The 27,670-nt window shown below is 48.0% G+C and overlaps 1 protein-coding gene across 2 annotated transcripts in view; it reads right to left on the bottom strand.

Moving 5' to 3' along the window:
- The window catches only part of LOC140385667 (neural-cadherin), a 444,649-nt gene that overhangs the window by 197,011 nt on the left and 219,968 nt on the right, over positions 1-27,670 (bottom strand). For both annotated transcript variants that reach the window (XM_072468059.1, XM_072468060.1), the window contains exons 2-4: positions 16,553-16,744; positions 14,004-14,229; positions 1,754-1,958 (exon numbers count right to left, since the gene is read on the bottom strand). In XM_072468059.1, coding sequence (XP_072324160.1) covers positions 1,754-1,958; positions 14,004-14,229; positions 16,553-16,744 — 623 coding nt within the window. The remainder of the gene's footprint in view (positions 1-1,753; positions 1,959-14,003; positions 14,230-16,552; positions 16,745-27,670) is intronic.

Here is a 27,670-nt window from a genome sequence, read left to right as displayed (position 1 = left end):
GCACGCACACGCCAGATCCTCAACAGGCTTCCGAGGATGACTTTGTGGAGCTGCCGCACATCACGCCCTTTCCATCGCCACCCATGGCCATGCCTGCACAGCAGCCGGTGGTTCTTGATCCACCCTTAAGGCGGTCAACCCGAACTCGTCGCAAGCCCATCAGACTGGACTTATAATACCGTTCATATGTTTAACAAGTTGCACAATTTTACATGATAACCTGTTGTTGTTTATCGTTCCAGATGTCGTCTGACTGGACAACTGTTCAAGTTTTTTTTTCTTCTTCTCTCGTTCGCATTTATGTTATGTTATGGTACAACTTGGTTCATGTGACGCACCCGACATCGCCCCATGTACATAGTTCCGTCATATGCACATGCTGCACACGACACACACACACTCTTAGATGCACTCACGACACGATCATATTTATTACCACGTAGGCACATATCTTTGTAAAAAGGGGGGATGTCATGATATTCAAACACACACATCATGATGGACACACTAACAGGCAAATCAGAGTACACAACACCACAACCAATCACAGACAAGAACACCAACCACATAAAAAGCACGAGCACGACACCTGGTGGTAGTAGGTCTGGGGAGAAGGGAACAAGAAAGAGCTGTTAAAACATCACAAGCAGGGAACCCCCACGTGCAGAGTGCAAAGACCAAACTGTAAATAGTAAGTTTAAATAAAGTAGCGTTGTACCATATGCAACCGTGTTGGCTCATCTGTGTGTCAGAACACCCAACACCACACGTAGCACCTGGCCATGCAAGTGCAGGAGATGCCACACCTGCCCTTCCACCTCCTCCCTTCCCACTTTCCAAGGCCCAAACACTCCATCCAGGTGAAACGGTAATTTACTTGTGCTTCCAATTTAGCGCATTTGCTGCTCACAAGGTGGTCTCCTCAAACTGGAGAGACCCAATATAGATTGGATGATGCTTTGCTGAACCCTTCACTCAGTTCGCAAGCATGTCTCTGTCTGATCACTTGTCAATTTCCTTCCCACTCCCACTCTGATTTCTCTGCCCTTTGTCTCCTACATTGTTCAAATGAATCTCAGCAGAAGCTCAAGGAACAGTATCTCGTATTTCGATTAGACACTCTGCAGCCTTCCAGACTCAACGCGAGTTCAATAATTTCAGGTCATAATCACCGCTCCCTAGTTTTTAACAAAGAAACTGTTCATGATGATTCTGTTTTATCCATTTATACCTCCTCATGGGCCATCTATTATTTATTCACTTGTTCCATTACTATCCACGGTGTCTTACACAAGCATCCCTTTTGTAATTCACTCTCTCCCAACTTCCATCCAAGCTATTTAACTTGTTTATACCTCTTTTCCTGACTCAGAATTTGATTAAAACTTGTTACATCTCAAAATGTTTCAGTTCTGATGAAAGATGGTGAAATTCTGTTCCTCTCTCCGCAAAGGCTGCCGGACCTGCTGAGTATTTCCAACATTTTCTGTTTTTATTTCAGCTTTCCAGCATTCTTTGCTTTTGTGTTAAATATTACTAATTCCACAGCTCCAATCATAAGGAATATAATCCCTATGACAAACTTTATTACAAAAGATAAATGCAGTCTGCATTTCTGATGTGTGACAATATTCTTCCCTCTCTGTTTTGCTGTCTCTGCCTTGCTGCAAAGTTGTATGTGAGAAAGCACAGGACATGTTTTAGTAAATAGGGCTGTAAATTATTCAAATGACTCCTCCTTCCCAAATCATACCTCGGTGACGCTGCTGAGCCCCGTGCCAGCTTCCAGTACCCGCACCAGTAAATGGTAGAGGTGATGTTGGCTTTCAAAATCAATGCTGTGTATCAGGCTCAGCTCTCCATTGTCCTGATTGATGCTGAACAAGCTGTTGGGATTGATCAGCAAGGAGTACGACAGAGGCTTCCTCTGGAATGAAATGGCTTCCACAACTGTCAATCTGTCAGAAAGGAGACACAAACAATAATAGAAAATATCTCATATTTGACTAGAGGCCTTTCTTATACACTTAAATACGAATCCCAAACTGTTTAATTAATGAACGGTGTGCAAAATCTAGAACATGATTTTTCAACTGATCAGAAGATCCGCATTTTCTTTCCTCATTTTAACAGTATAAATTATAGCCATGGAACATCGTGTCAGTGTCTCGTATTTCCAGTTGATAATGACATACGTTACCATAAGTTTCAACATACTAAGAAATGTTCTTCCCTGACGAGCAATGGGTCATTGAAAAATTGCAACGCTGAGTTAGATAGATTTTGATCCTCTACTTAACATAAATGGCCCACATCCTGAGACCCCCCAGCATCACAGATGCCAGTCATCAGCTAATTTGATTCACTCCACATGATGTCAAGAAATGGCTGAAGGCACTGGATACAGCAACGGCTATGGGCCCAGACAACCTCCTGACTGCAGTACTTGTGCTCCACAACTACCATGTCACAGCCAAGCCGTTCCACTAAGGCTGCAATACTGGCATCTGTCCCACAATGTGGAAAATTGTCCAGGTAAGTGTTGCCCACAAGAAGCAGGACAAATCCAATCCAGTCAATCATTACCCCATCAATCTACTCTCAATCATCACCAAAGTGATGGAAGGTGTTGATGTGTTATGTACTCTGGGATAACACAGGCTGCAACTGGATGCAGCTTTGACCAAAAGATTCTCCAGACCTTGAAGTTAGTTCGATCTGATTTATTGAACTAGTAGCACAGTTATCACAGTTCTCTATGAGTTCGACTCTCTGCTAACCTAAGTGTGGTTACTCTGTCTGACTGAACCAGACTAGCTCTTAGCCACGTGCTGGAGGTGTGATATTGTACATACACCCTGACTCACTCAGTAGATGTTCATCAGTGGAAAGAGGCGGAGTGTGATGCGGCGCGCCTTTTATAATGAGAACCACCCGAGTGTCCTGCCTGCTCATTGGTCATGTCCTGTTCTCTGTGTTCATTAGCTGCCTGTCTGTATATCATTTTGTGCATGTTTGCATATCATGACATCTCCCCCTTTTTTTTGTGTATGTTCTGTTGGCATGTGGAAATGTATATACAAGTGGTGTCATAGACTAACATATTTACAAACGGTGGCATATGTGAACGTATTTACATGCGAGGACAGCTGTCTAAAGCAAGAAAACCGAACATAACAAACAACACAAGTGTTCAGAAGTCCAGTCTCTGGGGCTTGCGTCTGATTCTTGTTGACTGCCGGAGAGGTGGTGGTGGGGACGACGGCGCCTTGACAGGCGGGATGGAAGCCTGACTGGTGGCCTTGTAGTTCGAGGTATCAGGAGGTGGCAAAACAATGGACGGAAACGGAGAAGAAAGCGGTTGCGGGCAGGCAACCTTGCGCAGTGCCCGTCTGTTCCGTCGCACAACAGAGCCATCAGCCATACGGACAACATACGAGCGGGGCGCAACCTGTCAAACAACGACAGCTGGAGCAGACCAGCCACCATCCGGTATCTTGATCCTGACAGTGTCCGCCGGGGATAACACGGGCAAATCGGTGGCATGGGCATCGTGGCCCTGCTTTTGCTGGTTTCAGAGCTGCTGCACCTTCTGCAGCACCGGGAGGTGATCCGGGTTGGGCAGGTGTATGGCTGGAAGTGTCGTCCACAGGTCCCTGTTCATCAGGAGTTGAGCCAGCGACATGCCAGTGGACAGTGGGGTCGCCCTGTACGCAAGCAGCGTGAGGTAGATGTCAGAAACAGAATCCGCTGCCTTGCAGATGAGCTGTTTCACAATGTGCACCCCTTTTTCAACCTTCCCATTGGACTGCGGATAGTGTGGGCTGGAAATGAAATGTTTGAAATGGTATGACTTGGCAAACATAGACCACTCATGGCTGTTGAAGCACGGGCCATTGTCACTCATGACAGTGAGTGGGATACCATGCCTGGAGAACGTCTCCTTACAGGCCTTGATGACGGTCCGAGAAGTGAGGTCTGAGAGCTCCACGACTTCAGGTTAAATGGAGAAATAGTCAATAATCAACACGTAGTCACGACCATTCGCACGAAAGAGGTCGATGCCAACCTTGGACCACGGGGAGATCTCGATCTCATGCTGCTGGAGCGTCTCCTTGCTCTGCGCTGGCTGGAAGCGTTGACAGGTCACACAGTTGAGGACCATGTTCGAGATATCCTGGCTAATACCGGGCCAGTAGACAGCCTGCCTGGCTCTGCGTCTGCACTTCTCGACGCCCAAGTGTCCCTCATGGATTTGGCGGAGCACCAAGCTCTGGAGACTGAGTGGAATGACAATCTGGTCCAGCTTGAGGATGATACCATCAATCACCATCAGGTCGTCCTTTACATTATAGAATTGAGGGCACTGCCCTTTCTGTCAGCCATTGGCGAGGTGGTGCATGACAAGGGGGTCTTTGGCTGTCTCCTCCCAGATGCGAACCAACTTCTCATCAGACGCCGGGAGGGTGCTAGCACACAGCTGGGATTCAATCTGCCGGATGATTTCCAGCGGTTCACTAGACAATGTGATGGAGTGGGACAATGCATCAGAGATGATGAGCTCCTTGCCAGTTGTGTACACTAAGTCAAAGTCGTACCTTCTGAGTTTGAGGAGGATGCGCTGCAACCGAGGCGTCATGTCGTTCAGGTCCTTGTGGATAATGTGGATCAGAGGCCTATGATCCGTCTCGATAGTGAATGACGGCAGGCCGTAGACATAGTCGTGAAACTTGAGAATTCCAGTGAGAAGACCCAGGCTTTCCTTCTCTATCTGCGCATACCGTGTTTCGGTGGGCGCCATGGCCCTTGATGCGTGGGCTACCGGTGCCCAGGATGAAGTCTCATCGCGTTGAAGCAGCACCGCACCGATGCCATCCTGGCTCGCATCTGTTGAGATCTTTATCTCCCTGTCAGGGTCGAAAAATGCCAAGATGGGTGCAGTGGTGAGCTTGGCTTTCAGCTCCAACCACTCTGCCTGATGTGCTGCCTTCCACTCAAAGGCAGTGGACTTTTTTAGCAGGTTTCGTAGGGCCATGGTGTGTGAGGCCAGGTTTGGGATACAAAGAACAAAGAAATGTACAGCACAGGAACAGGCCCTTCGGCCCTCCAAGCCCGTGCCGACCATGCTGCCCGACTAAACTACAATCTTCTACACTTCCTGGGTCAGTATCCTTCTATTCCCATCCTATTCATATATTTGTCAAGATGCCCCTTAAATGTCCCTATCGTCCCTGCTTCCACTACCTCCTCCGGTAGCGAGTTCCAGGCACCCACTACCCTCTGCGTAAAAAACTTGCCTCGTACATCTACTCTAAACCTTGCCCCTCTCACCTTAAACCTATGCCCCCTAGTAATTGACCCCTCTACCCCGGGGAAAAGCCTCTGACTATCCACTCTGCCTATGCCCCTCATAATTTTATATACCTCTATCAGGTCTCCCCTCAACCTCCTTCGTTCCAGTGAGAACAAACCGAGTTTATTCAATCGCTCCTCATAGCTAATGCCCTCCATACCAGGCAACATTCTGGTAAATCTCTTCTGCACCCTCTCTAAAGCCTCCACATCCTTCTGGTAGTGTGGCGACCAGAATTGAACACTATACTCCAAGTGTGGCCTAACTAAGATTCTATACAGCTGCAACATGACTTGCCAATTCTTATACTCAATGCCCCGGCCAATAAAGGCAAGCATGCCGTATGCCTTCTTGACTACCTTCCCCACCTGTTTTGCCCCTTTCAGTGACCTGTGGACCTGTCCACCTAGATCTCTGATTTTCAATACTCTTGAGGGTTCTACCATTCACTGTATATTCCCTACCTGCATTAGACCTTCCAAAATGCATTACCTCACATTTGTCCGGATTAAACTCCATCTGCCATCTCTCCGCCCAAGTCTCCAGACAATCTAAATCCTGCTGTATCCTCCGACAGTCCTCATCGCTATCCGCAATTCCACCAACCTTTGTGTCGTCTGCAAACTTACTAATCAGACCAGTTACATTTTCCTCCAAATCATTTATATATACTACAAAGAGAAAAGGTCCCAGCACTGATCCCTGTGGAACACCACTGGTCACAGCCCTCCAATTAGAAAAGCATCCCTCCATTGCTACTCTCTGCCTTCTATGGCCTAGCCAGTTCTGTATCCACCTTGCCAGCTCACCCCTGATCCCGTATGACTTCACCTTTTGTACTAGTCTACCATGAGGGACCTTGTCAAAGGCCTTACTGAAGTCCATATAGACAACATCCACTGCCCTACCTGCATCAGTCATCTTAGTGACCTCCTCGAAAAACTCTATCAAGTTAGTGAGACACGACCTCCCCTTCACAAAACCGTGCTGCCTCTCACTAATACGTCCATTTGCTTCCAAATGGGAGTAGATCCTGTCTCGAAGAATTCTCTCCAGTAATTTCCCTACCACTGAAGTAAGGCTCACCGGCCTGTAGTTCCCGGGATTATCCTTGCTACCCTTCTTAAACAGAGGAACAACATTGGCTATTCTCCAGTCCTCCGGGACATCCCCTGAAGACAGCGAGGATCCAAATGGGATGAACTTGCCCAGAAAATTGACCATGCCCAGGAAGCGCAACACCGCCGCCTTGTCTTCCGGGACCTTCATGGGTTCGATGGCCTTGACCTTGTCTGTGCCCTACTGAGAGATCTGGTGGCCTAGGAACTTGAGTGTCGACATGCCAAAGCAACATTTGGACTTGTTCAGCTTCAGGCCATTGGCATGGACGCAGCGGAATAGCTGCTAGAGACGGGAAACATGCTCTTCAGGGGTCGTGAACCAGATAATGATGTCCTCCACGTACACACAAACCCCTTCAATGCACTCCATCATCTGCTCCATGATGCGATGAAAGACCTCCAATGACGAGAAATGCCAAACAGCATGCGATTATAGCTGTATCTGCCAAACGGTGTGTTGAAGCTGCAGAGCCTTCTGCTGGACTCATCCAGCTGGATTTGCCAAAATCCATGTGACGCATGTAACTTGGTAAAAAAACATGCGTGTGCCATCTCACTGGTGAATTCCTCCCACTTCGGGATGGGGTAGTGTTCAGGCATTATATTCTTATTGAGATCCTTGGGATCAATGCAGATGTGCAGGTCTCCCGAAGGTTTTCTGACACATACCATCGAGGTGAGCCAGTCAGTCGGTTCGGTTACCTTGGAAATGATGCCCTGTTGCTGAAGATCCTTGAGCTGTGCCGTCAGGCGCTCCCTCAGCGGAGCCAGGACCCGGCGTGGTGTGTGGACCACTGGCTTGGCATCAGGTCGTAGCAGAATCTTGTATCGATATGGTAGCGTGCCCATCCCGTCGAATACACCCAGATACCGAGTGAGGATGTCATCAATGCCGGCCTGAAGATTCTCATTGGAGGATGTGGTTGCGTAAACCCACTGTGCAGGCGTGCGGCCCAAGTAGGGATGCCCTGTCTGGCTTGACAATCTCAAAACGTAGCCGAGCATACGTTAGAGACGAGTAGATGGCAGAATCCTAGTGCTGTGATGGCATTCCCATTGTAGTCCAAGAGCCTGCAGGCTGCTGGAAGGATCCTGGGGGGCTTCTTGATGCGTTTGAAATCTGCCTGTGAGAGGAGGTTGGCAGATGCACCTGTGTCCAGCTTGAACTGGATGGAGCAATGGTTGACCTGCATCACCGCACGCCATTCGTCCACATAATCCACAGCGAGGATGGACTGAAGTTGTGATGAGTTGGATGTGGCATATTCACATTTGGTGATGATGCCCACACAGTAAGCGGAGTCCAGGCATTCTTCCTCTGGATCCGTTGTGCTCTGAACGCGCCGTCGTCGGAATTGGGAGCACTGGCCCCTGACTGGTGGTGCAGACCTGCATAGTGTCCAGGCTTCCCGCCGTTTAAACATCGCCTGCCTCTTGCAGGGCAGTGCTTCTTTAAGTGGGCGTTGCCGCAGTACGAGCACGTCATGATGTTGGCGTCCTGACGCTCCGCGTGTCAAAGCACATGCGCAGTGCGGGTGTCGGCCGCTTTGTTATCCCGTTCGCATCGCGGTTGCGTGGGCCCTGGGTAAAGCGCACAAAATGGCCGCAGTCATCATTGCTGAGGCGCTGCATCCGGGAGATGGCCTGCACACTCTCTGCCTCATGGGAGGCAAGTTTCTCATTTTCAGCCGATTTGTACTGGGCATAGTGATTTTTGGCGTGCTCGTGCACTGTGCATGTTTCAATTGCGATTGGCAGGGTCATATGCTTGATTTTCAGTAGCTGCTCTCTCAGAGGATCAGAGTGAACTCCAAAAACGATTTGGTCTCTGATCATAGAGTCAGCAATATCACCAAAGTTGCAGGACAGCGCTATCAGGCGGAGGTTAGTTACGATGGAGTTGAAAGATTCACCTTTACTTTGTAGACGCTGTTTAAAAATGTAGGGCCTGAAGATTTCATTGGTGTCCACTTCACAGTGACTGTCAAACTTATCCAGGATGGCCTGAAACTTTGTCTTGTCCGGCCTTCGGTGAAGTGAAAAGTGTTGAAGAGTTTGATGGCTTGATCACCTGCTGTTGAGAGGAGAAGCGCGATCTTCCTTGCATCAGACGCACCATCGAGGTCTGATGCTTCGATGTACAGCAGAAACTTTTGCTTGAATGTCCGCCAGTTGGCACTGAGATTGCCAAAGGTCCTGAGCCTGAATCTTCTCCATGGCGCTGGGATACATACGCTGGTCGTAACAGAACGGACTGAGGTAAACCACCTAGATTAAGCAGTCTCCTGGTATTATGATGTGTTAAGTACTCTGGGATAACACAGGCTGCAACTGGATGCAGCTTTGACCAAAAGATACTCCAGATCTTGAAGTTAGTTCAATCTGATTTATTGAACCAGTAGCACAGTTATCACAGTTCTCTATGAGTTCAACTCTCTGCTAACCTAAGTGTGGTTACTTTGTCTGACTGAACCAGACTAGCTCTTAGCCACGTGCTGGAGGTGTGTTACTGTACATACACCCTGACTCACTCTGTAGATGTTCATCAGTGGAAAGAGGTGGAGTGTGAATGCCTCGTGCCTTTTATAGTGAGATCCCACCCCTGAGTATCCTGCCTGCTCATTGGTCATATCCTGTTCTCTGTGTTCATTAGCTGCCTGTCTGTATATCATTATGCGCATGTTTGCATATCATGACAGGTGTCACTGAGTGTGCTCTGTAGACTCTGATTAATGCAGACCAGATGAAGCTTGAAGGTTTGGGTAGGTGAATAGTTTGGGTTTTGTGCGCTGCCTCCGACACCTCAACCTAACCGCTGCACATTCCTGACTAAGATAGCAGAGCAGGTGGATACAGTGGTTAAGAAGGTATATGGTATACTTGCATTTATTAGCCAAGGCATAGAGTTTAAGAGCAGGGAAGTTATGCTGGAACTGTATAATACGTTGGTTAGGCCACAGCTAGAATATTGTGTGCAGTTATGGAATCCTCAATTTCGGAGGGATGTGATAGTATTGGAAAGGGGAGATTTACCAGGATGTTGCCAGGGCTAGAGTGTTTTAGTTATGAAGAGAGATTGGATAGACTTGGATTGTTTTCCTTTGAGCAGAGGAGACTGAGGAGGGGACACGATTGAGAGGCATACAATTATGAGTAGACAGGACGAAACATTTCCCCTTGGGGAGGGATCAGTGACCAGTGGACATAGGTTTAAGGTAAGGGGCAGCTGGTTTAGAGGGGATATGAGGAAAAATGTTTTTACCCAGAAGGTGGTGGGCGTTTGGAACTTGCTGCCTGAAAGGGGGGTGGAGGCAGAGACCCTCATGACATTTTAGAAATATTTAGATGTGCTCCTGTGATCCCAAGGCAACAAGGCTATGTGCCAAGTGCTGGAAATGGGATTAGAATAGTTAGGTGGTTGTTTTTGACCGGCACAGGCAGAATGGGCTGAAGGGCCATTTCTGTGGTGTAGGAAGCTACGACTCTATAAATCTCTCGTTGTATTCAGTGCCTTCCCGATTCAATCTTCTCCATTTTGGTCAGTCACAAGCTGGGTCTCTCATCAGTCGGCGGGTATGTTTAACCTTTTCAGGGGTTTATTGAGGGTATCCCTAAAGAATTATCTCTCTTTTTTTTATAAATTTAGAGTACCCAATTCATTTTTTCCAATTAAGGGGCAATTTAGTGAAATGAAAAAATGAAAATCGCTTATTGTCACAAGTAGGCTTCAAATGAAGTTACTGTGAAAAGCCCCTAGTCGCCACATTCCGGCGCCTGTTCGGGGAGGCTGTTACGCCAATCCACCTACCCTGCACATCTTTGGGTTGTGGGGGTCAAACCCACACAAACACGGGGAGATTATGCAAACTCTAGACGGACAGTGATCCAGAGCCGGGATCGAATCTGGGGCAGTGCTATCCACTGCGCCACCATGCTGCCCTGCTAAAAAATTATTTCTAAGAGTCTCCTGCTGTGACTGAGTTCAGAGTAGATCTGTCACTTCGGGAATTGGGTGTCAGGCAAATGAATGACATATTCCGTCCAGCGGAGCTGGTTTTCAATAAATATCTCCTCGGTGTTGGGCACTTTGGCTTGGGAGAGTACACTGCTGTTGGACGGCCTTTCTTGCCATGGATCTGGAAGATCATGTGGCGGTGCTCCTCCAGTGCTTTGAGGTTCTGCTGTAGATCGTCCAATTCTCCAAAGCACATAGGAATTCACGGTGACTCCTGGTGAACTATGACCCTAGTCTCAGAATAGAGTTCCTGGTTGTCAAATACTCTTTTTCTCAGTAAACTGGCACACTGGAGGGGATAATTAATTTTGACAACTTCACCAAGAGAAGGTTCTCAAGCTATGGAAAATTATCCATATTTTCCATTGCTCTTAATCAATGAGGGAAGGTGTGCTATGGGAGCTGGTTGGAAGAGAATGTTAGTTTTCTGAGTGTTTGATAAATGGCCCATAGAACTGTTACAGCACAGAAGGAGACCATTCGGCCCATCTTGTCCATACCAACCTGAGAACTCCCAGGTATCCTTTTTAATCCCACCTTCCTGCACTGCACCCGATCCATAGCCCTGAAGCTTAGAGCACTTAAGGTGCAGATCCAGGTACCTTTTAAAAGAGTTTAGGGTCTCTGCCTCCACAACCAACTCGGGCAGTGAATTCCAGACACCCGCTACACTCGGCGTAAATACGTTCTTCTTCATGTCCCTTCTACATCTTCTGCCACTTATCTTCAATCTATGTCTCCTGGTTCTAGAATTATCCACCAAGGGGAACAATGTTATCCTGTCCACCCTATCTCTTCCCCTCGTAATTCTGTACACCTCAATTAAATCACCCCTCAGCCTTCTTTGTTCCAAGGAAAATAACGTCAACCTAGCTAATCTCTCCTCGTAGCCACACTTTTCTAGCCCTGGCAACATTCTTGTAATCCTCTGCACTCTCTCCAGAGCAATAACGTCCTTTTTGTACTGTGACGACCAGAACTGCACACAATATTCCAGTTGTGGCCTCACTAGTGTTTTATACAATTTGAACATTATATCTGTGCTTTTATATTCTATACCTCCAATGAAGGAGTGCATTCCAAATGCTTTCTTAACAACCTGGTCTACTTGAATTGCTGCCTTTAGATATCTATGTACCTGTATGCCAAGGTCTCTCACTTCATCTTCCCCTCTTAGTATATTCCCATTTATTGTGTACTCCCTGCAACTGTTTGACCTACCTAAATGCATGACCTCACACTTCCCCGTGTTAAATTCCACTTTATCGCCCACTCCACCAATCCATTTATGTCATTTTGAAGATTATAACTATCCTCTACACTGTCCACCACGCGGCCAATCTTTGTGTCATCTGCAAATTTCCCAATCATGCTCCCCATGTTCACGTCCAAATTGTTAATATATAACACAAACAGTAAGGGTCCCAACACCGAGCCCTGTGGAACACCACTTGAGACAACTTTTCAATCACAAGGGCAGCCATCAACCATTGTTTCCTGTTACTAATCCAACTTTTTATCCAGTTTGCCGCATTGCTTGTATCCCATGGACTTTCACTTTCTTGACCAATCTGCCATGTGGGACTTTGTCAAACGCCTTACTAAAATCCATGTACGCCACATCCACTGCACTACCTTTATCAACCTTTCTTGTCACTTCCTCAAAGAATTCGATCAAATTTGTGAGGCAAGACCTTCCTTTCACAATTCCATGCTCACTATCCCGGAATAGTGCATGCCTTTCTATGTGACAGTTAATCCTATCTCTCAGGATTGATTTTCCTAATTTGCCCACCATTGACATAAGATTAACTGGTCTATAATTGTTCGGCATTTCCTTCGATCCCTTTTTAAATAATGGTACCAAGTTGCATTTCTCCAGTCCTTCATTACCTCCTCTGTGTCTAGTGAGGATTTGAAAATCATCCTCTGAACATCTGCTATCTGCTCCCTGATCTCCTTCAGCAGCTACGGAATCAAACCATCTGGCCCTGGAGACTGATGACCTTTCAAAGATTTCAATCCTTTGAGTACTTCCTCTCTCTTTATGATTATCCCTTCCAATATCTCACAGTGTTCCTCCTGGACTATTATATCTGCATCGTCCATTTCTTTTGTAAACACAGACAAAATATTAATTAAAAACCCTTCCCACATCCTCTGCATCTACACTCAAGTTCATCTCCGATAGGTCCCACTGCCTCATATGCTTCAGAATTATATTAATATTAAGGTAGAATTGACTCCTGTTGCAATCTTAGACTGAGTTTCTTTTTGCAATAACTAAATCTGTGCTTATTCTGCTTCCAGCATCTTGTTGAACTCTGAATGCTTTTTGCAGATTTAAGCTATAGCACAGACATGGTGGGCCGAATTTAATGACTGCGACAGTGGGCTTCTCAACTGGCTGGAGAGCGGGGCGATGCAGATGCAGCAAACCAGGGCCTTCCTAACCCGATTTAATACCAATCAGGCTCTTGCCTGGTTGGAGATGGGGTCCTCAGTATTGTCAGGAGGAATTTCCCTTCTCTAAGAGCTGCCGGCCAATCAGAGTCTGGTAACAGACCAATTCTGATAGTGTCACTGGGTGCAGTAGTCACTGAGGTAATGCAGGAGGCCAAGTCAGAAGGGGTCATCATTTGTAGGTGATTCTTGCCACCAGCGGTTTGTCTTTTGCCCCAGTGTCCATTGGGCAGAGACTAGACTAGCAAGATATAATTTTCACACGGGTGGTTCGGGTCTGGAAAGCACTGCCTGGAAGAGTTGTGAAAAAAATTATATCGAGGCATTCAAGAGGGTTTTAGATGATTGCTTGAAGGGTGGTACGGTGGTGCAGTGGTTAGCACAGCTGCCTCATGGTATCGAAGACCTGGGTTCGGTCCCGGCTCTGGATCACTGTTCGTATGGAGTTTGCACATTCTCCCAGTGTTTTGTGTGGGTCTCACCTCCACAACCCAAAAATGTGCAGGCTAGGTGGATTGGCCACTCTAAATTGCCCCTGAATTGGAAGAAAAGAATTGGGTACTCTAAAAAATGTTTTAATGAGATGATTGCTTGAATAGAAACAATGTGCAGGGGTACAGGGAAAGGGCAGGGGACTGGCACTAAACTATGGTGCTTGCATGGAGAGCTGGTGCGGACACAATGGGCCAAATGGCCTTCTTCTGTGCTGCATCAATTCTGCGATTCTGTAGTATTTGTGGATCTAGGACTATTTATGAGTGCAGTCTTGATAAGAGTGACATTTTGCTGTCTCACATTGACACAAACATATTGGTGAAAATTTAAGAATGGTCCAAAATATTGAATTAATACAACTTTTATTTGGAAATGCAATTCCATTTTTGCCAGCGTTCATTGCTATGCTTTTCTCGAATGTTATTCCTACAGATACGAAATGACGTCAAAGATGCACTTAAGGCGTCTAGAAAATTTAGAGGAATGGCAGCTATTTAAATTGCCAATGTTTGAGCCAGTTGCCTTATACTGATAGACTGTGGCAGTCAGTACTTACGGTTGTCCTGCCGGGGTATTTTCGGAAACAAAAACACTGTAGGACACATTGGTAAACTGTGGGGGTCTGGAGCCAACCAGAATGAAAATAGATGCAGGAGGGCCTTTGTTTCCCCGCTTATTGACAGCCAGCACTGTTAACACGTATTCATTGCGTCTGAGCAGAGTTGAGCCAGTGGTTCTGATGATGCCTGAACTCTTGTCAACTTCAAATCTCTCTTCTCCACCTGTAGTCATGACATGTGAAGCACTTGATAAAGAAGCACTATAAATCTAAGCCTTTAGCTTATTCTGAAAACAGTTTTACTGGAATGATACATATCTTTAGATTAAAAGAACCAAATGTACTTCAGCATCAATAAACAACATTGCCAAAGGCTGATTTGGGATATTTGTACAATAAATATCACTGATTGAAGAAATATCAACATTTTTAAAACAAAATGATTTCCACAGAAGTGAGTTCCGTCACAAGGTTACGGGGATAAGGTGGGAGTGAGGGCTTAAGTGGGTCGGTGCAGACCCAATAGGCCGAATGGCCTCCTTCTGCACCGTGTGTTGTATGTTCTATGTTCTAAAGCGTAAAGATTACTCTTTAATTGAAATGGTCACACTATTATAATATGTAGATTCTGTCTTCAAACTTCAAAAGGATTTGGGTGTCCATGTTCAGGACTCACTGAAGCTAACATCCAGGTACAGCAAGCAATCAAGAAGGCAAATGATATGTTGGCCTTTATTCCAAGAGGATTTGGGTATAGGGGTAAAGATGACTTACTGCAATTATACAGAGTCTTCGTGAGACCGCACCTGGAGTAATGTGCGCAGCTTTGGTCTCCATAAAAGGAAAGATATACCTGCCATAAAGGCAGTGCAACTAAGGTTCAGATAAACTAATTCCTGGGATAGAGAGATTGTCCTATGAGGAACAATTAAATCGGCTGCGCTTTTACTCTCTAGAGTTCAGAAGAATGAGAGGGAATCTCATTCAAACACAAAACATTCTTACAGGTCTCAACAGAGTGGATGCAGCAAAGATGTTTCCCCTGGCTGTAGGTTCTAGAATCAGGGGATACAATTTCACAATAAGGGGCAGGTCATTTAGGACTGAGACAGAAATTTTTTTTTCACTCGGAGCCTGGTGAATCTTTGGAATTTTTTGTCCCAGAGGGCTGTGGAAGCCCCGTCATTGAGTATATTCAAGACTGAGATCGACAGATCCTATATATGAAACATATCATGCGATACAGGGTTAGTACAGAAAAATGGTGTTGAAGTACAAAATCAACCATTATCTCATTGAATGGCACAGCAGGCATGAGGGGCTGAGTGGCCTACTCCTGCTCCTATTTCTTATTTTCTTATATTGTGATGTGAGATGATGAATACTCTCATTTGCGAAGTTGTCCAAAACTCATTAATGAGTTAACCAGTTAGTCTCACTCATGGAGACATTTATCATGTCACATAGCTGCCTAGCCAGAACATATCCCTGAGTGTGTATACTAGCCTGTTTCCACCATAAAGATGTCTCAAAGGTCTCATCCTAAGAACACTGCAGCACTTCTGCCTAAATTGTTTTTTTAATATTCTTCCAAGTCAGCTCATTGCTTGTTGCTCAGTGACAATTTTGTGGCAATGGATACTTATAAAGACTTTTTCTAAGAATGCTCAATGCCTTCATCAGTTCCCATTCACAACTGCAATTCAATGGCCCCTGGAAATGTTGGGTGGAATTTAATATCCCCTCCCCACTCCGGGCGAACTGACACTATAGCAGAGCTGCCAACCTCTAACAGTTGGCAGCTCTCCGGCAGGATTTTCACCTTACTGAGTGCTTAGTCTGAGAGGAGGCCCGATGCTGCCTGGATAAGAGCCTGATTATCTCAGAATAATGTCAGTACTCCCGGAGAAAAGCAACATTGGGGCTCCCACCAGTTCTTCAAGCAGGAGTAGGCCACTCAGCCCCTCAAGCCTGCTCTACCATTCAATGAGATAATGGCTGATTTTGTGTCTGACTATGGGGTGACAAGATCAGGCTCTCTTCCCAAGGCTCATTAATTTAACTGCCTGCTGGTGTTACTGTATGGGCCCTCAGTTGGCAAATTGTCACTTGAACAAATTACTTGCAAACTTTGGAAGCAGGTTAAAAAACATTGCTGGCTCGTAAATAACTGGTTATAACTTCATTACAGCATAAATAATCAGTTTTCACAGAATAAAAAGAGCATCTGCACCTCTACAAGGAGTCAGTACTTTCAACAAGAGGAAGAAGAGGAAGAAATTATCAGTAAAAGGATGAAAAATTGATCTGGGGAACTGGAGTACCTTGGGGACGGGAAGTGTTGTTGGTGGGAAGAATGGAACATTGGAATGCCAACTCAGTCAATCCTATCCTTCGGACTAGTGGGCGGATGAAGAGCAGCAATGGCTGAGCTACATGGCTTAGGATAGACCATAGAAAAAGGGGGAAATACAAAACAAGCTTACAAAAACTTCTGCTTTTGAAACACTTGGCATGTATAAGAATTTTCTGACTTTCTTTCTTACCTTCTGTTAAGTAGTATTCTATTCCATCAGTGGAATGATCGGAATCATCCCATGCAGAAAGTTGGAAAACAGGTGTACCCTTGGGAGCATCTGAAGATACCACTGTTAGATACGGGAACAGTTGCATCGTCCATTCTGGGAAACTTTCCCTCAACACATCGATTGTCAAATGGGATAGGTACCAGTCTTCACCTGCAAAGTAGTCAACAGTCACCACATGGTCTCTTACATTCTTCTCCGAGTGGGTCATGATGACTTTTTCAAAATACACTTTATTTTTCCAACTATAAGTAAACACTGTTAATTGCAACATCCTGACCTGTAGAAATGGAACTGTGAAAATTGTTTAAAAAAAGGTTCCTTTAAGTTCAGCACAATAAAAATGAACAGAGCAATCGAAGGGCTTACATTTTTAGTGCAGTCTCCATGACCTTAGAACGTCTCAAAGCACCTTACATCCAATGAAGAAATTATGAAGTGTAATGTAGGAAATGTGGCAGCCAATTTATGTGTAGCAAGCTCCCACAATAAAGTGATAATGATCGTTTTTTGTGATTTTCATTAAGTGATAAATATTGGCCAGGAGAGCAGGGACAATTCCCTGATCTTCTTCAAAATGGTGCTATGACATGTTTTGCATCCAAGTTACAATGCAGACTGGGTCTCGGTTTAATGTCTTATCCAAAAGACAGAATCTACAAAAGTGTAGCACTCCCTCAATACTGCACTGGAGAGTCCGCCTAAATTTCTCTGACTCAGAAGGCGCGACCAACTAAGCAAAAGCTGAACATGTGACTATGGTCCCACACTTGCATCAATGTCAACATCAAGACTTTCACTATTGTGGGCGCAATATATTTAATTGGGAACAAAGTCCCATAGCGAGCACGTTTAGCCATTTGTTTCCCAGTACTCGCAGCGCCGAGAAACACAATGCTATTAAACGGCACCAGGCTAGATAGGGGACCTCAGCGGGGAACACGCAGCCAAGGCTACACATAGCCCCATTTTCTACACTGAGACCCTCCGCTCACCAGACTCCTCAGTGTAGCGAGAGATCGGCATGCCATTTTTAAATGGCGTCCCGATCTCTGGAGCCCGGGAGTGACTCCCACCCCTCCACAAGCCCCAACGCACTATGAGAGGGTCCCTGGAGGGTTCGCAGCCCCCCCCCCCCGCAACACCCACGCACAGCACCCTGGCCAGAGTGCCACCATGCAAAAAATGCCAACATGGCAGTGCCCCTTCCAGCTGGCAGTGCCATCTGGGAACCTTGGCAGTGCCAGGGTGACACCCAGGTGTCATTGCCAGGGTGCCCAGGTGATACCAGCAGTGCCAGGGGACCACCCTGCCACCAAAGGGCATGTACCTGGGGGACTCCAAAAATCTTGGAGACCCCCACGAGTGCTGTTCTGTCTGGTCCCCATTTTGTGGAGACCCGTTTTTTTGTTTTTTTCAAAAAATATACATTATTCATAAAATCTATCATAAACATTACAGAACATTTCGAATTGTCTTGACTGTACATTTCCATCAGAGTTACACATTTCCTTGACTTTCTTCCATTTAATTTTGATAACATTACACACATATCGTTCTTTACGTTACAATTCCTTCTTAAACATTTACATGGTCATGTTTCTTTTATACATTGGAGTGTTAATGACCCAGACCGAGGGGGGTTTACACTGTTACCCGCCCCTCGGTGCACATCAGCTGGTAAGACCTTACACAGTGGTCTTTCCCCATTGCGCCTTGGCGGCAGCAGCCCCAAGCTTGAGTGCGTCCCCTCAGCACGTAGTCCTGGACCTTGGAATGTGCCAGTCTGCAACACTCGGTCGAGGACAGCTCTTTGCACTGGATGATCTGCAAGTTCCGGGCAGACCAAAGAGCGTCTTTCACCGAGTTGATGACCTTCCAGCAGCAGTTGATATTTGTCTCGGTGTGTCCCCCTGGAAACAGTCCGTAGAGCACAGAGTCCTGTGTCACAGAGCTGCTCGGGATGAACCTTGACAAATACCACTGCATCTCGCTCCAGACCTTCTTTGCAAAGGCACATCCCACAAGGAGGTGGGTGACCGTCTCATTTCCCCCACAGCCACTCCGAGGGCAGCGTGCAATGGCGCTGAGCCTTTGGGTGTACATGAAGAATCTGACGGGGAGGGCCCTTCTCACCACCAGCCAAGCTAGGTCTTGGTGCTTGTTTGTAAGTTCTGGTGATGAGGCGTTCTGCCAGATGGCTCTGACAGTCTGCTCAGGGAACCGTCCAACGTCCTCCACAGTCGCCTTTTCCCCGAGGGCCTCGAGGACATTACGTGCTGACCACTGCTTCATTGCCTTAACTTGCACGCCTCCGCTGCCTGAGATCGTCACTCCTCTTATACCCGGATCCTTCCTGATGGACTCGACAAAAGGTTCTATGCAGCACATAAACAGGGCCGAGGAGAGAGGGCAGCCCTGCCTGACTCCTGATTTGATCTGGAACTTTTCTGATTCCCACCCCTTGATTGAGACTGCGCTATAGATGTTTGTGTAGAGCAGTTTGATCCAATTGCGAATTCCCCCCCAAACCCCATTTTGGAGAGCACATCCATCGTGTAGGTGTGCAATATTCGGTCAAAAGCCTTCTCCTGGTCAAGGCTGATGAGGCAGGTGTCCACCCTCCTGTCCTGCACGTAGGCGATCGTATCCCTGAGTAGCGCGAGGCTATCAGAGATCTTCTTGCCGGGTACAGCACAGGTCTGGTCAGGGTGGATCACCGACTCCAGAGCAGACCTGACCCGATTGGCGATGAGCTTGGCTAGAATTTTATAATCCACATTCAACAGTGAAATGGGTCGCCAGTTTCTAATTTCTTCCCTTTCCCCCTTCTGCTTGTAGATAAGGGTGATGATGCCTTTCCTCATGGATTCTGACATGCTGCCGTCCAGAAGCATACTCTCGTACACTTCCAGCAGGTCTGGGCCCATCCAGTCCGACAGAGCCGAATACAACTCAGCCGGTAAGCCGTCGCTTCCGGGAGTTTTACTCGTCTCAAAGGACCTGACGGCCTTTGTCAGCTCTTCCAGAGTTAGCGGTGTGTCCAGGTATTCCTGTTCGCTGTCGCCTAAGACCTCCGTGATAGACGAAAGGAATGTCTGGGAAACATTGTTATCTGTTGGCTTCAGATCACACAGTCCGGCATAAAAGGATTTGCTGATCCTCAGGATGTCAGACTGCGATGACTTTACAGAGCCACCTTCTTCCTTCAGGCTGCTGATCACAGAGGTCTCTCCGTGCACCTTTTGGAAGAAGAAGCGTGAGCACTTTTCATCCTGCTCCACGGAGCGGACTCTGGAACGGAAGATATCTTGGAGGCCTCCGAGGTGTAGAGCGAGGCTTGCTGGCTCTTCACCTCTTGGAGATTCTCCTTGACATCAACCCCCATCGACTGCAGCTGGAGCAAATTCTGCATACATTTCTGGAGCCTGGAGATGGCCCCTCGTTTCTCTCTCACCTTTTGAATGCCTTTGAGGATGAAAAACCTTTTGATGTTCCCCTTGATTGCTTCCCACCAGAGATGTGGAGACTGAAAGAGGGGTTTTCACGGTTCTCCAACCTTTGTAATCCCTTTTAAATTCCTCGAGATTCTCTGGAGTCAACAGTTTTGCATTCAGCTTCCATGCCCCCTGCCCGCCCCTGGTTTTCCTGCAGGTGGCAGTCGGCCAGTAGGAGGCAGTGGTCAGAGAAGAACACCGGCTTAACGACCGTGGACCTGACCGTGAAAGCACGGGACACAAAGAAGTTGTCTATCCTGGAGCGGACGGACACGTCTGGCCGTGACCATGTGTATCTACGCTGTGCTCCGTCTGCAGGGTTGCTGAAGACGTCAAGCAGCTTGGCGTCTTTTACCGTTTCCGTCAGGAGCCTGGACGCAGCTTCTAATTTGCTGTTGGCTCTGCTGGATCGTCCAGCCTCATCGATGATGCAGTTGAAGTCACCGCCCAGGATGACCAGCTTGGAGGTGGCCAACAGCAGCGGGAGTTGCTGAAGGACTGCCAGCCGCTCACTCTTTACGGCCGGGCGTACACGTTAATGAGTCTGAGAGGGACGTTTTTGTATTTAACGTCTACTACAAGGAGGCGTCCACCCACTACCTCCTTAACGTCGGAGATGGTGAAGTTGCCTCCCCGCAGCAGAATACCCAGACCGGAGGAACGACAGTCGTTTCCTGCTGACCAGATGGATGGCCCATGGGACCACCAGCTCGACCAGCGCCTGTAGTTGCTGAGGTGAGGAATTCCACACTCCTGCAGGAACAGTAGGTCGGCTTTCACGTTTGCTAAGTAGCTGAGTGTGGCTACACACTGCAAAGTATCTTTAATGCTTCGCACATTAATAGATGCAATTTTAAACCCCATTTTAAAAGGTAGATTTACCAGTCTCAGAGTCCAGAGTCTATGCAGTTGGGTGTTCCAGCTGTTGAATGTTCCCCAGCATGCGGGTGGTGCTCGCAAACACTTGCACAGTTGCAGGGCTGAGAAAGCTGTCCTGGTCCCGTGAACTCGACGGGGATGCATTGGGGGGGGGGGGGGGGGGGGGGGGGGGGGTAGTGTAGACCTGGCGTTCGTCGAGGCATTCAGTGGGTGTTGGGGTTGCACGCCGGTTTTCGCCTGGGTTGTTGCTGCTTGTTAATTTCTGGAGTTGGTCTGTGACTTTATTTTTAATGTCCGGCATTTGGTGTCCGTTGGTCATATTGCTGTTCCCATCCACCAGAGGTTGAAGATCTCGGCGTGCTTTATTTCCTTCCCTGTCTGTGGTCTGGGAGGTCTGTGCATCCCGTTCTACATTGGTACTTTGCCTCTTTATTTGAGGCCGATTCTTGTCTTGTTTTCCCTCATCGGAGGAGGTGTCGGCGCTAAGCCCGCTGGCTGAAAGGTGCCGCTTTTGCCACTCCCCATCGGGGGTTTCTTCAGTTCATTTTTTTGTTTCCTCTTTCGTTTGTCCCTGTTCACCGTTTCCCAGGGCCATTGATTCTTGGTTCCATCCTCTTCCATTGAGCCTTCCTCGTCAGATGAGGTTGGGGTTGAGTTGTCAGGTTGAGCTGGGGCCTCCACTTTCTGTTGAGGGCCCTTCTGTTGATTTTCAGTATTCTGTGCTGTGGTGTCTTTGTCGATGGAGGGTGCATGAACCTCCTCTCTGGTCGCCTTTTTAACTCCGCTGCTGATGATCTGTGCATATGTTGCCCCGCGTTTCGGGCAGGCCCTGTAAAGATGGCCGGCCTCCCCACACAGGGTGCAGCACTTGTCTTCCTTGCAGTCCTTTGTCATGTGTCCCTCCTGCCTGCAGTTTTTGCAGAAGGTGACATTGCAGTTGGCGGCAACATGCCCCGTTTTGCCACAGGTGCGGCATACTCGTGGCTGTCAGTCATAGTAGAGATAGCCACGATTTCCTCCAATGGCGAAATTGGAGGGGGGATGCAGGATGGTTCCGTTGCTGTCTGTTCTCAGAGTCACCTTGATCTGGTGCTCACTTGTCCAGATGCCAAAGGTGTCTTTCAATTGCACGCTGTTACTTTTCAGCTCGACGTACCTGGCGAGGAACGTGAGCACATCAGACACGGGGACGTGAGGGTTGTACGTGTGCAGTGTAACAACCCGGCTTTGCTGCGACGGTAGCGTAAACAGAGTTTCCGCAGTCAGGATAGACAGGGGGCTCTGGTTACCTTTTTCCTTGAACACGTTCAAGAATTTGATGCAAGCTGCAACACTCTTGAAGGTAACGTCAAAATATCCATTGTTTGGGAAGTCTTGCAAGCAGAAGATATCTGTTGCTTGAAACCCGCAGCACTCGAGCAGCACCCGCTTCACCAAGAAATTACGGTCCACAGGTGACTCCCCTTCCAACTTCTTCGCTATGACTCGGACAGTGTTTCGCACTCCCCAGCCTGGTGGTCGGGATGCAGCTGCAGCCATAGCTCACACGTTGAGGCTAAACTGTATCGGCGTTAGGCCTAAACCAGAGGCTTAGACCAGCATGTAGATCCACCAATAGCAGCCGAGCTCTAAACGTTTCCTCTTCGACGACTTCAATCCCTCCGTGCTCTCCAATCCATGATCAACAGACTACACTTGATCTGGGCGAACCACCTCCTTGATCACACCTTCAGGATCATGGTTTCACCCTGCCACCCGTACCAAACAGTGCTCGCCCAAGGTCTCCAAGGCGAAGGGGATAGATCCCAATGCCTCAGGTACCTCGGGAATTTGCACATTAAAGTGAGACTAGCTGCCTTGCTCTAATATGCAGATTTGCCTAAAATCTGCGTTAGATCTCGCAGGGCGTTGCGAGCCAGGTAGTTCCCGGGAGCAGGGTCTCCCGGCTTCTAATGGCCACACTGCACCGTGGCTTTTCAGGTGCAGCATGGCCATTCGATTGCGCCTTAATGTCTCATTTTGGATGCAGCACCACACCCCTGGAATGTTTCTCAAGCTCAAACTCGAGCTTTGAACATTACCACCCAACTAAGTTTCTCACTCTAGTCATCATAAGCTTCTGGTGCAAGATGCAAATTAATTTTGCATTGTGGCAGTTTTCTGGGCTGGATTTACAACTGCTTAAACCAGTTGAGGGAAGGGGAGATTTTCAACACATATTAGGACTATTTCTAGGAGAATCGATGCTGAACAGCTACTCTCTCGATAGTTTGCTGATGGTGACTGCATATTTTTCTTTGCTCGGTCTTGCTGGTGGGTTTGGCAGCCATCTTGGGTGGGCCTGTACTTTCTAAGTCGTTGTTAGATGATCCCACTTGGTCAAAATGGCTGACTCCAGATTGAGGAGGGTGGGTGGGAGGTCCCCAATTCAGTTGGTCATCTGGAATGTAAAAGGCTTGAATGGCCCAGTGAAAAGGTCGAGGGTACTTGCTCACCTTAAAAGTTTGAGTGCTGATGTGGTGTTTCTGCAGGAGACTTATCTGCAAGTTAGGAACCTGACAAGGTGCAGAAGGGGTGGGTGGCTCAAATATTTCACTGGCTTCAATGGAAGGGCCCAGGGGGGTGGTAGTTTTTAATCAATAAAATGGTTCAATTTTCAGCCATTCGCGGGAAATAATGCCAGACACATGTTCATCACTGGGTCCTTGGCGGGCACCCTGTAGTCCCGGTTAATGGGCTGGATTTCGCGATTTTGCAGCTGAGTGCCGACGCTGGCGTGGGACTGTGGCGTTTTACGACGCCAAAATCGGCATCAAACTCTCACCGATTCCGGGACCGGTGAGGGGCTAGCAGCGGCGATGGGTAAAACCCCCAGCTCCCGTGCCAAAAACGGGCGGAGAATGGCCAGGTCTGTGGCTGCTCACAGGCATGGTGACGACTTGCAGCGGTCACACCGTACAACATGGCACCGGCTGTACGTGGACCCGACCCGCCATCGGAGACCCCCAAGCCAACCCCCCCACCAGTCCCCCAGCCCTCGCGGAAGCCCCACCTGGCCAGTGGCACAGATCCCGGCCGAGTGTGGCGGCGCTGGACACAGTCTGCAGCCGCCACGCCGGGTACCCAAGGCCGAGACTACACGTGTCCCACGCCGTCAGGAACACGGCCCATTGGGGGCAGAACATCATGGGAGGGTCAGCCAATGATGCGCCAACGCTGGTGCAACGCCGCGCGATGTGATGACGCCATTTCTGAGGGGCAGAGCATGGCTAACCGGGGACAACCCGGCACCGGCCCCGATTTGGGCGTCAAGAGTCGATTCTCCGCCCAATCGCCGATAACGACATTGGCGTCGGACAACGGAGAATCCAGCCCTTAGAAAAAAAATTTTAAGCACTGGGGAGCTGAATTCAGCGATCAGGCTGCCGCTTTGAAAGGGTGCCCCAATCTCTAAGTGAGCTTGTGGATCTCCCACACCCTCCATCTGTCGGCAATGTCATCCCCCCACACAAATGGACATGACCCCACGCCCCCCAAGTGAGGACACCCCCCAAGCGAGGACACCCCTCTGTGGGGTCCCTGGGGGTCGCCCCTCTTCAGACCCCTCCCAGGCCCCCTTCCAGCAACTTCTAGGACCCCACCCATCACCCACTTAACCTCCCGGATGTCACTACATACCTGCCCTGCACTCCTCCACCCTTCAAACCCTCTCCACCCTCATTTCATTGGCATGGCCCCCCTCACACTCTGGCACAGGCACCCTTTCACTGCCAACCTGGCACCCAGGAGGTGCTCCTGCTGGCTTGGAATTGCCATCCAGAAACCTTGGCAGTGCCAGGCTGGCAGTGCCAAGGTGCCATTTGGGCAGTGCCAAGGTGCCCACATTCCAGGGGAGGACCAGGGAGCCACCCTGCACTTACTCTGACCACCCAGGGATCTCCAGTGGCTCAGGAGACCTCCCGGGTGCCGTTCCACCTGGTCCACGTTGATGTGGACCAGCACTGATCAGCGTCCAGCTGCAGCCTCCCTGGGGAGGCCGAAGAATTGAGGGAGGCCAGCGGATCCCGCACAGGTAGGTCGTAAGTGGGTTTACGATCTACTACCGCGAGCAACATTAGGTTCCGCCCATTTGGGGCTCGCTGTAGGGCTCTCCCGGTATTCTTGGCCATGTTGCGCTCTAGCGAGAGAACAATGTGGCTGGAGAATCGCACCCAGAGCCCCCTAAAAAGTAACACTGCCCCCATAACAGGCTAGAACATGTGCCACAAAGTCCGTTGTGCAGTTTTGATTTGTAATGTTATGTAGAACGAAAGCATTGACTAACACCCAGCAATTTTCCAATAAGCTGGGTGATTCTCTATCTTGGAATGCCCACTCCCTGTTGCCCCTAATTGCCAAATCTTATCCCTTTTGTGTTGGTGTTTTAATGATTTATAAATATCTTAGGAACTGCCATGGAAGAGCCAAGGCCATGGGCGGGATTCCCTGTTAGCCGACGCCGAAATTGGGAAAGGCGATTGGGCAGAGAATTGATTCTAATCACGGCAGGCGCTGATTTAATGCGAAATCGCTATGCTCTAGCACCTTGGCAGCGGCGTCAATGCATTCCGGAATGCAAGTACAGCAGACACTGTTTGCGTATCATTAGCAAGCCTGACCCGATATTCTCCGGGGCCTCCGATGGGCCGGGTTCCTGACAGCGTGGTTCACTGAGCTTTTAAAAATCGCGAAACCGGCGTCATGGCTGCTGAGGGATAGAGAGGGAGTATGGACAGTGTCCAACATTGCCATAGTTTGCTGAGAGTTGTGCCGCTGGCCGGGGGGCTTCTGCCTGGACTGGGGGGAGTAGTGGGGGGTGGCCAGGAGATGGGCTGTGGGGTTGGGCTGGACGGACATGGAGCACCATTGCTGCAGCCGGCATGGCAGCTATGCAATTGTGCACACCGCTAACAGGCCAATTTGAACTTAGTGCTATGGGTCGTATAGGTGTCGCCCCCCCCCCCCCCCTCCCCCCCGGCGACCCCCCCTGGATGCCCTCTGGCCCCAGCGACCCATCAGCTGTATGGGTGCACTCCAGTGCCATCTTTTTGGCTGGGATAAGTGGGTGTAGAGAGTGTAATGTGTATGTGCGGCTGCAGCTTGTCAGCCTCCTGAGTGTCAATCAGGGACCCGACGAATCCCGCACCGTTTTTCATTGGAATCGATTGTGTTCCACGCGGCACCGGTGCTAGCCCCTCAAAGGTAGCAGAATCGGTCCAGGTGCGGCGCCAGTTTTTCTGTCGTAAAAGTCCACGGATTCGGTGTTAGCGTCAACACTTTGTCACAGAAATGGAGGATCCTGCCCCACTTTCCCATCAAGTATCATCTTTTCACGATGATAACTGTTGCTAACAAAATATCTAACTGTAATTTGAAGAACTCCAATGTTTTTGTCTCTATGGCCCAGCTTGGTAGATTTATTTCAAATATTTATTCCTCTTGAATAAAAAATTCTGATAGTTAAAATAGAAATCCGTGATTTCCAAGTATGTCCACTGGTTTTACTTTCCTTCTTTGATTAAAAGTAATAATCTGAGTGCAATTTATCTATGCTATTTAATATTTTACAGATTTCAATGAAGGTCTTTCTTAATTGCTTTTTCCAGGTTGTACAGCCAAAGCCTCTCTAATCTTTTCTCATCCCTTTTCACATGGGATCAGTGTTTCTCTTCCTCTCAGTTGACTCTGTAAAAGTGAGAATTCGGATCAGTGATAGCATGCTTCCCTCAGTCAGACAAGTATAAGTTCAATTCCCACTTCAGGACTTCAGCACATAATCTAAACTGACTCTTTGGTGCATTAGTGAGGGAGTGCTGCACTGTCAGGTTTGTAATCTTTTGCTAAAACATTTAGTATAGCCCCATTTGTCTGATCATGTTGATGTAACAAATCCCATGGCCTAGCCTGTTTCACTGAGCAATGTCAGGAGAGAGATGCTGGTACACAGAAAAAAAAATCAACTCCAAAATGGAAGCACATTTCTGACCTCTATGGAAAATAAATCTCATACCTGACGTACAGCAAGCCTACTTTCAAAATTGGCAATGTGGGCTACTACCATCCACCCCGATGAATGGATATTACTCATGAAACAGAATAGCTAGGGCAGGGGGAAAATGAGAACGGACGAGTTCCATTGTTCAGTAATCTACAGAGTGACGTTGCTGGGTGCGTATTGAGGGTGCAGTGGGTTAGTGTGGTGAGTTTTTGGGTCTGCTGCTTGATTTAAAATTCATTGCCAAGGAGCTTTTTAAAAAGTCCTCCACCTGTTGGCTACAAGCACCTTGTGCAAAATGAGTCTGTGTTGCGTCAAGTCAGTTCCTCGTGGGCAGGGGGCCACGATACAAAATTTCCTCAAATTCAATACCAAATTGGCAATCTCGTTAGATATGGTCTAAAAAGGTTACTGGAATGAGTTGGAAAACTCATGACTTAGTGCAGGATACTCTTCTGAGGTTTGTGTTAATGCATGTTGTAGAGGGAAAGTAGACAAAGCTTTACTCTCCATCTGCCTTGTGCAAATTCTTCTCACAAATACCAGATCCCTGAAATGGGAAATGATTGCACTTTGCAGCACTAAACTCCCTCAACGCGACGAGCAGGATACATTTTTTATTTAAAGGCATTACTTACAAATGCAGGTGTTTACAACTAGACTGGAAGA

This window comes from Scyliorhinus torazame, chromosome 11 (assembly GCF_047496885.1).
Source record: "Scyliorhinus torazame isolate Kashiwa2021f chromosome 11, sScyTor2.1, whole genome shotgun sequence".
Taxonomy (NCBI): domain Eukaryota; kingdom Metazoa; phylum Chordata; class Chondrichthyes; order Carcharhiniformes; family Scyliorhinidae; genus Scyliorhinus; species Scyliorhinus torazame.
This window is presented reverse-complemented; position numbering and strand designations above follow the sequence as displayed.